This window comes from Chlamydotis macqueenii, chromosome 1 (assembly GCF_036417535.1).
Source record: "Chlamydotis macqueenii isolate bChlMac1 chromosome 1, bChlMac1.mat, whole genome shotgun sequence".
NCBI classification, from domain to species: domain Eukaryota; kingdom Metazoa; phylum Chordata; class Aves; order Otidiformes; family Otididae; genus Chlamydotis; species Chlamydotis macqueenii.
In genome coordinates, this window is record NC_141556.1 from 214,839,471 (window position 1) to 214,851,907 (window position 12,437).

The 12,437-nt window shown below is 59.3% G+C and overlaps 1 protein-coding gene across 1 annotated transcript in view; it reads left to right on the forward strand.

The window, feature by feature from the left end:
* CLPB (ClpB family mitochondrial disaggregase) overlaps nt 1-12,437 on the forward strand; it is a 60,534-nt gene that overhangs the window by 14,589 nt on the left and 33,508 nt on the right. Inside the window, exons 3-4 of the mRNA XM_086739828.1 lie at nt 226-312; nt 9,195-9,298. Coding sequence (XP_086595954.1) covers nt 226-312; nt 9,195-9,298 — 191 coding nt within the window. The remainder of the gene's footprint in view (nt 1-225; nt 313-9,194; nt 9,299-12,437) is intronic.

Consider the following 12,437-nt stretch of genomic DNA (forward strand, 5'->3'; position numbering starts at 1 on the left):
AAACGAGACGGTTGGCGTTGCGCCTCTTCAAAGGGCACTGCTTGCTGTCACCTACCAGTTCGATTCAGCTTGGCGGCCAGTGAGGAACTGGATTGAGTCCACTTTTCCGTTTGGGTCTTCTAGGTGCCTGCAAAGGAAAACCGTCCCGCTTCCCGTCGGCAGCTCCGGTCTGCTCGGGGCGCTTTCTCCGCGCCCTCCTCCTGAACGTGTCTCTCTCCTGCCCAGGTTGCTGCTGGAAGGCGCCGACGCCAACGCGAGGCACAAGCTTGGCTGGACCGCTCTCATGGTGGCCGCTATCAGCAGAAACTCCAGGTACGTTTGGCTCGGCGTTCGCCGGCGCGTCGCGCGTGGCTCGCTTCCCAGCTGCCACCCCTTTTGGTGAGGTCACACCGCGCTCCACAGAGGGTTTCCAGAAAGTTTGGGCTGGTTGGGAATTGTGTTACGGAGCTAAACCCCGGGGAGCTTTCCGCGCTGCCTCTGCCCGGAACGTTGGATGGAGGCAGGCTGCTCCGCGGTCCCGGGGAGCTGGCCGTAAATTTTGGCCTCCGATGAGCCTGGAACCTTGGGGTGCAGTTGTGGTGGGTTCGTCTGTCGCCCCGCCATCAGAAATAGCTGCCGCCGGAGCCGCCGCCGCCGCCCTCCGAGCCGGCGGGGCCGTTGCTGGGTCTTTCATGCTCAGCCTTTATGAGCAAAAAGGCCGAAAGCTGCGTCCTCCCTCCTTAGTTCCCATGATGATCGCCGTGGCTTCGTGTAACCTTTTAAAGACACTCCTAAATATATTCGGTCTACAACTAAATTCAATTAGGGTTTTATTTAAGGGAAAAAAAGAGAAAAAGAAATCCAATTTTGGCAAACGTGGGACAGACGGGAGAATGAGCTTTGATGTTACACCCTCTCGGGGATGCTTTACTTAGTCACAAGTTCATAAGCAGAAAAGCCTAATTACTTGGGACAACACAGGATTAAAGCCGCGCACAAAGGGCGAATATCCGCTCTCGGGCGACGCGATCCGAATCCGTGTGCCCAGTTCGTGTGTGGCGCGAACTTTGATGTGTGCTGTGACAAGCTGAAAGTCCTGACCTCCTCGGGGAGCTCCTTAGGACGGGCGCGGAGGCGGGGGCCGGCCGCTGTTTGTTTAACTTTGATGTCCGAGCAGCAGCGGGCCCCGTTGTTTGCCCGGCCGCGGAGGGACGGGCTTTGGAGCCTCCCACCTTTCCCCGCGGACAATGGTCAGCAGCCGAGTGTGACGGCTGTTGACCATTCCGAGTGACCGGTGGAGCAGAACAGGGCTTCCCGACTCGCAAAGGCCAAGAGGAGCCGGGGAGAAAGGCTGTTCTGGTACAGCGATTGCCTAAAACCAGGCCTAAGATCAGGTAGAAATGCTGATGAAAACATCCAGGCGGTGAAATCGTTCCGCGGCCAGGCTGGGCCCTCGTAGGCTGGCAGAGCGGTGACGACAGTGCGTCTTACTTGGGTACCTAGCAAAAAAAAACAAAGCTTCTGGCTGTCTTGGGCAAAGGGGGGTTATTTTTCCCACATTTGGGATGAATACCAACTTTAGTTGAAAATTAACAAGTCCTTGAGTGTCTAAAGCTCGGTCTTGTCTCCAGCAGCGTAGCAGAAGAGTAGTTAGACGCTGCATGGAGGAACACGACACGCGGGACGTCTGGAATTCCCACAGATGGCTCGCTGGCGGACATAGCCCACGGGGCGAGCTTTTTCACCCCCGCCCGGCCGAGCTGGGCCTTGTGTGCGGGCGGCTGCGGAAGCGGAGAGGGCAGAGCCCGGGGAGCTGACGGCTTTGGCTCGGTGGCACGGGTTTGCCTGCAGAATTCTCCATGGTTTTTAGCTTTTCCCTTCCAAGCGTGGTGTGCCCGCTGCTTTTCCGGATCTCTTGCCATCGTTCCACGTACCTCAGGCAGGAACTAGTCCAAGCATGACTCTGCCTTGCAGTGGGATGCAGGGTTATTTATTTTTTTTTTAGAGTGCGGTTTCTCTGTACAGAGCGGTGATCTAAAATTGGTTTATCCGGCCGCAGCAGCCGATGCGGTGGATTATAAGTTGTTATGACTTCTGGTTCTCAGCCCATCAGTCACGCGGCCGCCGGGGGAGGCCAGCGGGCTCTTTCCCTGGCTCGCCTCGGGAGAGAGGTGACCAGCGGCTCGGGGACGTCACGGTGCGGCCGGCGGAGCCGGGGTCTGCCCGCGCCGGCGGCCTGCGGCAAGCGCAAGGTGGTTCCGTTCTGTTTAACCCGCTTGCTCTGCCACCGCTTCTTTTTTTTTTTTTAAGGCTGCCTGTACCCGCGCCAGGTACCCGGTGTGGCTCTGGGGGGCTGTGACGCTGTAACGGGGACGAGCGCTTTCCGCTTTCACTGCTGAGGAAAGCGACCCCTCGGCCCTGCGCTGCCGCGGCCCAAAGCCCTTTTGTGGAGAGCTGTGTTTCCAGGCTCTGCTGGAGATTTCTGTGACCCGTCCTTTGGCTTTGTGACGTCTCCTAATTTTCACAGCCCTCACTGCTCCAATTAGGCAGCTCCAGCCCGTGTGTGGAATTGAATTTCGGGGGCGCTGCGTTCGTGGTGTTTGTCAGTTGCCGCCAGCGACGCGCTGATGTGTGCCGGCGGGGAGGTTCGGGGTCTGCCTTTCCTTTTTCCGGTGAAACAGTGCTCGTTCTCTTCCGCTTGAAATGAAATGTCCTGTGGCCAAAACACGGCGAGGCGGTGAGCGGTGGTCCGCTACCTTCCTACTGAGGGGTCTCCAAGGTGGGAAGGAGCAGGGTCAGGGCTCCGCATCACGCAGAGCCGTTCTCCTGGCTCCCGGAGGCTCCTGTTCCCGGTGGATTCAACCTCACAGCGCCCTGTGAACTGGGAGAGGCACGGGCACTTCCAGCAGCTCCAGGTCCCGGCGGGGATTTCTTTCCCGTGCGCCGGGGGACGACTCTTCTGCACGGCGGGAGCGTTTTTAATCCCAGCTGGCATCTTCCTCTTCTGAAACGCAGACGCGCAGCCCGGCTGCAGCTGGAGGAGTTATTTCTCTTTTCCAGCCTCCCTCGTGCTCCGGCGTCTGTCTCGGGGCGCAGCTGGGGCTCTCCTCACGCCACAAACAGCCGGGGCCGCAGCCCGCGCTGCCAGCGCGCTCGGCCCCAGGCGTTGCTGTGCTATAAAAGGAACGGGACGTGGCCAAGCGCTTCGGTCGGGTGCCTCATTTTGGCGTTTGTGTCTTCAAAACACTTCATTAAGGGCATTTAGAGGATGTAAAAACAGAATCGTGGTTCGGGTTGGAAGGGACCTTTGAAGGTCGTCTAGTCCAACCCCCCAAATGTCGTTGAAAGAATCGTATTCCTTTTATTTATTCTTTTAATTAGCTTATTACTTTGTTTCAGACCCTTCCTGAAGCGTGGACTTAAGGATTCACTTATGGTTCTTTACTGACGTGAGAGGGGCTCCAGGTGCAAACTCCTCGGCTCGCTGATAAAAGAGGTTGGGTTGTAATCGCGTTGTGGGCTCCAGACCGGTCGGCCGCGACCGTGTTTGCACGGGCGACGGAAGGTTTCGGGCTGCGACTCCCGTTGCTGAGGGAATTTACCCCGGCGTTGTCAGAGCTGGCGTGGCGACGACGCTGGTGTCAGCCTGAGCGACACGTAGCTGTCACTTCGCACGGTCTCCTGCACCGGGTCGTCAGTGCGTTCCGCGTAAGGCCCGGAGAGCGGCGCGGGCGCGTGGCGGTGCGCGTACGCACGTCCCCCTTCCTTTTCGTTCCCGTTTCGCAGTTGGAGTGGCTCCCGGTCTGTTTTATTTTTAGTCTTTGTGAAAACCTCTCGCTCTTCTGGGTTTCAAAACCTGCTTTGAAGTGGTTTCTTGATGCTCCTGGAAAGACGTCGGTTTTAAAAGGCAGGATTTATAGTCTGCGAGAAGAACGCTGCTAGGGGCTTCTTCCCTTGGCTGCACCTGCTGGCTTTGCACATTTAACCTATTTATAGTAATTAAGCTTTAATTAAATGCTTACCGAGAGCTTTGTGGGGTTTGTGCCTTTTCTGCGGACAGCTACTCTGCTTGCCATCGTTTCAGCGGGAACAAAACGGCAGTGAAATACCGAGGCAGCCCCTCAGCCCCTCACGTCGGGGAGAACCTCGTGTGGAAGGGCAAGCGGGGGCACGAGCAGCACGGGGGCTCGGGGTGCGGGCTGTCACAAACCCCTGGCCCCTGCTCCTGCGCCCGTCCCTTACCGTGGGTGCAGCCGCTGAGCACCGCGCCGGCAGGGAGGGAGGGGGTCGCGGCAGGATTTGGGGGTTTCCGGAGTTGCCTGGGCGGCTCGGGTGGTGGGATGGCCCTCTCGCAGCCGTTCGGCTCCGTATCGGCTCTCAGCGGCAGCAGGACCCGCGTGTTACGGGCGGAGGGAGAGGAGGAAGGGAAAATGCCGCGGCTGCCTGGGCCTGTGTCGCAGCGAGGTGTTCCTCAGGTTTAACAGCCAATCCTTCTCTTTCCACCTTCCTTTTCCTCTTTGCCGGTGCACAGCTACAGCACCTGTCCGTCTTCCTCCCCCCTTTTCTCCCACAGCCCTTTTTCGCGCGCCCGTCCTGATTTACGCCCTTCCTTCCCACCCCAAATGCGGCGGGCGGTGGTGCGCGTCCTCGGGGAGACCCTCCGTGAGCGCGGGGCAGCGGGAGGAGGGACGGGGCGTGTCGCTCCGCCTGAGGAGCACTCCTGGATTTGGGCAGGCGCTGTCTGTCCCGTGCTCGTCCCGGTCTCCTCTCGCGCGCGGGCGTTCTCCTGCACGGACCGCTTCGCGTTTCCGTAGAGCGGGAGGGGACAGCCTCAGTGCTCCGTGCTTTTAGATGAGTCCTGCTGGTTCGCCCGGCTCGTGGCACCTGTTCTTGTTTCATCAGGGGCTTCAGCTCCTCTCCTCTGTTCCCTTTTCGCGTCTTCACCTTCCTGCACACCCTTTTTCCTTCTCCTTCCGTCTTCAGGTCTGGATCTCTCTCCCTTTCTTCACCTTTGCTTCCCAACTCCCGACAACAGCGAATCCTCCCTGTGCCTCCGCTCTCCTTTTCCTTCTCTGCCTTTCCACGGGTCTGAGGCTCTCGTGTGGAAGCAGCACCGGCGGCGCTTGGCCCGGCGTGGTCCCCAGCTTGCTGGGACTGTGCCTCTTCCACGTACCTAGGCTTTGTGCGCGGCAGGCGCTGCACGAATGTTTCATATCGGTAATCACGCAGTCGTGTCCTGGTGAACTCGTGTTCTCGTGTTCTACAACTTGTGGCGAGGGGCGGCCTGTCTGAGCCCTTTCCTGCCTATCGGCAGCGCCGCGCTGGGCTGCCGCAGCCTCCTTCCCTATTTCAGGTGCATACCTCTGCTCCCTGCGGGTTTTTTTTCCCTCCTTCCACTTCAGGCGACTCGTGCGGAGCTGTCTGCGGCGCAGCTGGAGACGCCTTGGGCGGCGCGTGTGGCCCGTAGCGCTGCCTGTGCCAGAGCTGGGCGGTGGAAGGTGGTTTTCCACGGTGATGACAGCACGTTTTGGGGGCTTGATCCTACAAACTTACCACCGCTCCCCTTCTGGGTGGCTCTGAGGGGCAGCGTCCCACCTGAGGACGGGCCAGCAGCAGCTCTGCCCCGCGCCGCTCCTGCGCTGCCTCGGCACGTCCCCGTCCCGGACCCCTGCGCGCGAGCTGCCCTCTTCCCAGGGATAAACCGCGGTTAGGTAGCGTCAGCTTAGCGCTCGCCGCACCTCTCCATCCGCAGACCCTGCCTCTGCCGCATTTTCTTAGCACCGCACGCAGGCAGCAGGGCTGCTTTTACCCCTCCGTCGCTGATGGCCGCGGCGCGCGTGCAGACCCTGACCGTCTCCCTGGAGCGTGAGTCACCCGAGGCACACTCTCAAGAAAAAACCAACAATTATCACCCTTCCAGCCTTTTTTTTTTTCCTTTTTTCTTTTTGGGTTCCGTAATCCCTTTTTATCCCTTTGGTGGGGGAGGAGGATCGTTGTCGTGTGGGTCAATAATAAACCGCCACGCAGTGAGGGAATGCTGCCCCTGCCCTGCTTCCTGTGCCGCGGGCGGGCGTAAACACGCCCCTGGGAGGGCGCACGTCCACGTTTAGACCTCATGGGAGAAAAAAACAGGGAGGAGAGGGGCTGGAGCGTACAGAGCAGCTCCCCAGCCCTCCTGCCCCCGCTGAGTTTCGCAGAGTTAAGACATAGCCTCACAAGGGCTGTCCTTTGCGTCCGGGCGGGACCTGCGGCTCCCGCCGGCGCTCGGGGCGGCCGCCCGTCGCAGCCCGGCCGGGCTCCGGCGTTGTGCTGCTGACTCACGGTCGTGGGGATCACCGCACTTCGTGGTTCACCGGGCCCAGCTGCCGGCGCGCGGGGCCGGGCGCAGCGCCGCTCCTGACGCAGCCGCGGTCACCGCCAGCCGGCTCGCCATCGATTTCCCCCGCCCCGTATTGTAGGTTTGGATATTTTTATTTATTTAACAATATGTTGGCCCGGCCGTTAGAAGCAGCAAGCGCTTTCTCCGATCGATTGAACCGCCCGGCCGGCTTCAGTTGAGCGCTGCCCTCTGAGTCATCGCCAGGGTCGGTTTAGATTTGTATTCACGCTGATGAATAGGCTCTGTCGCTGATCTAATGAAACCCTCAGCGGCCAATTAAAACTCGCCTTGTTGAGGCGGCTGAGCACAGGTGAGTGGTGGAGGGCAGCCTGCGCCGGCGTCCCTCTCCCTCCAGGTAACTGGGGCGGAGATCTTCTGGCCCAACGCCTCACAGCACGAGGAAGAACAGAGGAGCCATACGGGCCGGAGAATCCTCCGTTTGAACCCCACCTCTTTATTAATAACTCATAGCGCAGAAGGGAAAGGTGCCTTCTGCCTCCTCCAGCACCTTCTCCGGAGCTGCCTTACTTAGAATCATAAAGTCATTACACTTGGAAAAGACCTCCAAGATCGTGGTGGGCGAGAAGCTCACCACGAGCTGGCAACGTGCGCTCACAGCCCAGAAACCAACGGCACCCTGGGCTGCATCCCCACAGCGTGGGCAGCAGGGCGAGGGAGGGGATTCTGCCCCTCTGCTCCGCTCTGGGGAGACCCCCCTGCAGCGCTGCGTCCAGCTCTGGAGCCCCCAACAGCAGAAGGACGTGGAGCTGCTGGAGAGGGTCCAGAGGAGGCCACGCAGATGCTGAGAGGGCTGGAGCAGCTCTGCTGTGAGGCCAGGCTGGGAGAGCTGGGGCTGTTCAGCCTGGAGAAGAGGAGGCTCCGGGGAGAGCTGAGAGCGGCTCCCAGTGCCCAAAGGGGGCTGCAGGAAAGGTGGGGAGAGACTCTTCAGCAGGGCCTGCTGGGACAGGACGGGGGGTCATGGTTTCAAAATAGAGGTAGGCAGATTCAGACTGGATATAAGGAAAAATTTTGTACCCTGAGGGTGGTGGAGCAGTGTCCCAGGTCGCCCGGAGAGGCGGTGGGTGCCCCATCCCTGGGACGTTCCGTTTTGCTGCAGCCACAGCAGTCGGCGGTAAAGGCCAGGCGGTGTCGCTTTATACGAGGCAACGGGTTGGAGCTGTGAAGTGCGGGTGAGTCTGGAGCTGGGCGTGCTGAAAAGCCTTTGCTAGAGGTCCTCAAGGACTTTTAGGATAGGCTTTGTGCCCCGTGCCTTGCTGATGCTCAGAAGGACCTACGGGCTTGTCGCGTGGCTGGAGAGGTGGCACTCCGGCGTGAGGTGTCCTTGTCGACGGGGCTGTTAGGAGCAACGTAGTGGGGCAGCGTAGCCATGGCTTTTCTGAACGCGGAGAGGGAGGTTTGTGTCAGCAGCTTCTCCCTGGCAGCGAGTTGTCTGCTCTGAGAGGACGGAGGATGAGAAGGAAGGTTGTGTCTCACTGGAACTGTGATGAAGATTGTAGATGATCTCGCCCGCTGACCCTTGCACCAAGACCAAAAGCGCTGAGTGAGCTGGAAGTTCGGTGGCAGAGAGTGGGCACACCTATGATGGGAGGCTTTTTGGGGCTTCACGGCCCCCACTGCTGATGTCTGAGATGATCCCCCCTCCTTGGCGCCGGTCCTGAACCATCAGACGTCTGACTTGGTCTTGGGCGTGCAGCTCAAGCCGTTTGAGAACATCTCCGGCGTAACGTGCTCCTGACTGCGTTGACGCCGAGAAAGATCACGGCAGGTGCTGTTTGACGGATGCGATGCAGGGCGTCTCCACCTGAATGCTTTGGCACCAAGGGCGTTATTAAAACACAGCTCTGAACGAACGCTGGCTGCTCACGTGGGGGATGGCGGGAGGGTCTCCTGGCTCCCAGCCCCGTGCTTTGCTCGCTGGAAGTGGCTTTGTGCACGGTGAGGAGCTGGGCTCTCCTGGGCCGTACTCAGGGAGTAAGACGCAGCAGTTAGCGCGCTGACGCATTTGTGGGACAATGGGAGAGGAGCGGGGGTGAGATTCCGGGTGTGACTTGGCAGGACGCAGCCTGCAGAGCGGTGTCGGGCAGTCTGCGGCGCGCGGCGCAGGGGGTGAATGCTAACTAGCCAGTCGCTGTCTGGTTCTCGTGGAAAGCCTGAACCCTGGGAAAAAAAATAAATAAATTAAGAATTAACTGGCTTCAGGGCGCTGGCAGAGGTGGCGGGAAATCTAATTCCTGTTGGGGTTGGGAAGCAGGGACGGAGGCCCGCACGCCAGGCCTGCGCTGGGGACGCAGAGGGGCCGCTCCAGCGCCTGCTGGAAATGGGCAGAGCCCTGGGGGTGCGAAGGGCCCCCCCAGCCCCGCCTCTGGTCCTGCTTCGTGCGGAAACGCTGCGCGCCTCTTGTCCGGGGCTGGCACCTCTGGGAAGGGAGGCTCAGGAGCGGCAGCGGTGGCAGGAGTAACGGCACGGCTTGGTTTCGCCCCCTTAGCCTGAGGAGCATCCTGAGAGTCTTCCGTTTGGCAGGGGCTGGCCCTGGAGCCACGCTTGGCTGCGACCCCGCGTTTGCTGCGATGGGGACTGGAAACGGGACTCGTGCGAGGAGCGCGGCGGTGCGGGCCCCCCAGGAGGGCTGGCTTTCCCGCAGTGCCACCCCGGCTCGGGCGTTGGGTTGGTCCCAGAAGACGCTGGGGGGGGGGGTTTGGCGAAATGTTGGGTTGTGGTCGTTGGTTTCACTTCCCTTCGCTGCTGGGAGTGTTTGAGGAGGGCTTCCATCGCTCCTCCTCTGCCTCTGCCTTATTTCTGTTCTCACTCCCCGCAGCGTGGTGAAGGTCCTGCTCGCCGCTAACGCCGATCCGAACCTCGGAGACGATTTCAGCAGCGTGTATGAGACCGCCAAGGAAAAGGGCCTCCATTCTTTGGAAGGTAACACCGATTGTCTGCAGCTACCTGCCTTTGCTTTGCAGCGCCCAGATTTTGTGTCCCGGCTTTGAAATGGAAATTTGACCTCGTTTTTTATTTTAGAGCTAGCTTCAGCTTCCGTTTAAATGCAGTGAGTGGTAGGTGGGTGGGTGTACATGTGAAGATGGGAGAAAACGGTATGAAAATGTTTACGAGAAGCAATCCTTCCGCGCCCTGGAGATGCCCAGGCGTCACACAGCCAGGACGTAACACCAGTCGTAGGTCGGAGCGTCGTCGCCGTGACCCGCGTGCAGCCGCGTGGTGGGGAAGGAGGAGGGCTCGAGGCCGCGTGTTCCGCCCGTAGCCTTGCGCTAGGCCTTGTAGTCGATGTAAAATGAGGAGAGACTTGTCCGATGGAAGTAAAACCCAATGAAGTAGCCGGTTGCGATCGCTGCCGCCGGTTTCTGGCCAAGCGTCAACGCTGGCTGTCAGGCCTCGACGTCTTTACGTGGAAACGCGGACGTTTTCTGCAGCCTCCTTTCATCTTGTTACGCTTTTTCACAGCTGACGACCCAAATTCCAGTCCCACCCGCACGTGCTCCCCGTTCCTGGGGTGCTGGGGCAGGCCTGACCCCCCTAAAACGTCCCTGGCCGTCGCCTTCCCCGTTCCAGAAGCCTTTTCCCCGCAGGAGCGCTGCGCTGGCCTGCCGGCCTCGCCTCCCCGCTGGCCGAGCACGGTCCCCGTCGCCCTGGCAGAGCCCGCGCCGCGCGCTGACGTTATCCATTGATCCGCCGGCGCTTTTTCCCTCGCCGCCCAGAGCCGTAGGCTGTGCGGAGTCTGATGAAAGTGCGATATTTGAGCCTTTCATAACGCACAGGTTGAGTTCAGAAGAGGAACCGGTGAGGGTTCGCTTTTGACAGGGCGTTATTTTATTTGCGAAAGCTCCGCGCTCTCGTCCCTCGCCGCGGCCCGCCCGTGCCACGGGCCCGCTCCGCGAGGGGAGCGGGAACGCGCGTGCGGCAGATCCCGGGAGCGGGAACGCGGAACGTAGGGAGCAGCGTTAAGAGATGAGCGATGGAATGCCAATCCGTAATGCGTGCGCGTGGAGTTTATTTAAGACAAAGTGTATCGGCCGATGAGTTAATTGGTTTTGTCTGCGTTCGCCCCGCTGTAACGTCATATATTTTGGGGTGAAGGAGAGATAAGGCCACTCAGTAAGAAGTTGCATTAATTCTTTGGTTGACGTCTTTTATTAAAAAGAATAAATTCAGCTGCATTTTTAAGAAGAGAGGGAGGGAGGGAAACTGCCTTTGTTTTTTACTCTTTTTTACCCATTTACATATTTCGCGTATAAATATTTTTTCATAAAAACATCCAAATCGAGAGGCGCTGCTCCACAACCCCTGCGCAAAATATATTACAGACATTTATATGGATGGCAGGAAGGGAGACGGAGGGCTGAAAATTTCCAGGCACCCGGTGATTGATGGCAGACGAGGCTTCCCCTGACGCTTTATTGAGTTTCCGATGATTATCTCTCTCGGAGACATTTTTTACAGATGACGGCCGAGCTGTCACGACGGACCATGGGGGAAAAAACCCAACAATAATAACGCTTTAATCTCTTTACCGCACTGCTCCCTAGTATCTCAGATTCATCTTCCCTGACGCACGCAGTTCATTATCCTGCTCCTCCCTGGGTAGGAAATGACGACAAATAAATAAATATACATACTCCCTCCGTTTGCTGGGAGAGGAGACCCAGGAAAGGCAGGGAGCCAGGGCATTAATTGATCTTCCTGGAGGTACCGCGGTTCATTAGCGGGGACGCTGGCCTAGGATGGCATCGGGTATTCGTGACGGCGTTTTCCTCTCCTGAACTTTGCAAACCTTCCGGAAGGCTGGCGGTGGCTCTTCGGAGGGGCCGCGGAGACCGCGCGGCGGGGGATCCGCCACCTGCGTCCGCCCGCTTTGCTGTGACCAGCTGTTAGGTGCTCAGAGCCCCTTCAGGTTCTTGGTGGCAAAGGCCCTGAACGCGGGCTCGGTGAGTTTTGGTTGTGTACCCATGCACCGAGGCGCTGAACGCGCCTCCAGCAGCAGAACGTGGCCCGACAGTCGGGCGGTGATGGTCATTCGACAGGAGACGGGCCACGGCAGCCCCGCCGTCGCCTAGGTGGGGCTGTGTGCTTCTGGGGCTTCCTCGTCTCCCAGAGCTGGGGAGAAGGGTTGCGGCCGGGCCCGGCCTGTGACCCGGCTGGGGGAGAGGCAGATTGGTCTGCGTTAACCCTGGAGTGGGTGCAAGCGCCCCTCTGACCTCAAAAATCAGACAGAAAGTGCAGTCTCGGTCAAAAACCGCAGCCCGAGTGGTAGCGCCTGCTCGTTGGTAAGAGATGGTGCGCACGGAAATGGGAGCGGGCCCTGCCCTCCCTTCACACCTGGGAGCGGTGCTGGGGTCGGATTCCTGGACTCTGGACTGGTACCGGATTCCTCGCTCTGGAGCGGCAGCTGCGCTTGTTCGTCCGGCTCGGCGTTACAGCAGCTGGGTGCTGTCGGGTGGTGGTGTGACGATGCTCCCGTCCCGCCTCACCAGCAGCCTGGAATTCCCTTCAGTACCCAAAAAGAACTGGGAATTTCCTTGAAAGCCGCGCGATGGTGGGGGCCTGTCCTGCCACAGCTTCGCTTCCGTTTGCTGGAGCCGCCGCTGCCTCGGAATGTCGGGAGGGAGTTTCTCCTGGCTTGGGAGAAGGTCCTTGGACTTGCCCTTTTGTGGGGTGTCCGTGCGTGTTGGCGTTCGGCAGCACAGAGCTCAGGGGAAGCAGAAAATTAGAATTACTCAGCTTTGGAAAGCATCAGTTTCTGTTCAGGGAAACATCACAGTTTCTCGGTCTGATTTCACAAAACCTGCCAGGGCTCGGTGTAATTGCCTTTGCTCGGGGGATTCCAGGCTTCCTCGTGAGCTGTAAAACGTGTTCTTAGGAATTATTCCCGTCCTGGTCGCGTCGAGGAGCGCACCTCACGGAGCACGCTGTGCTGCTGGCTGGGCAAACCCGGGAGAAAAGCTCCCAGCCGCAAAGAACGGCAGTTTTCAACCAAAACCCCAAAGGTGGCGGCAAAGGAAGTACTTTAGAAGGGTTTCTGGCTGCTCCTCGACGTTTCTGGGCA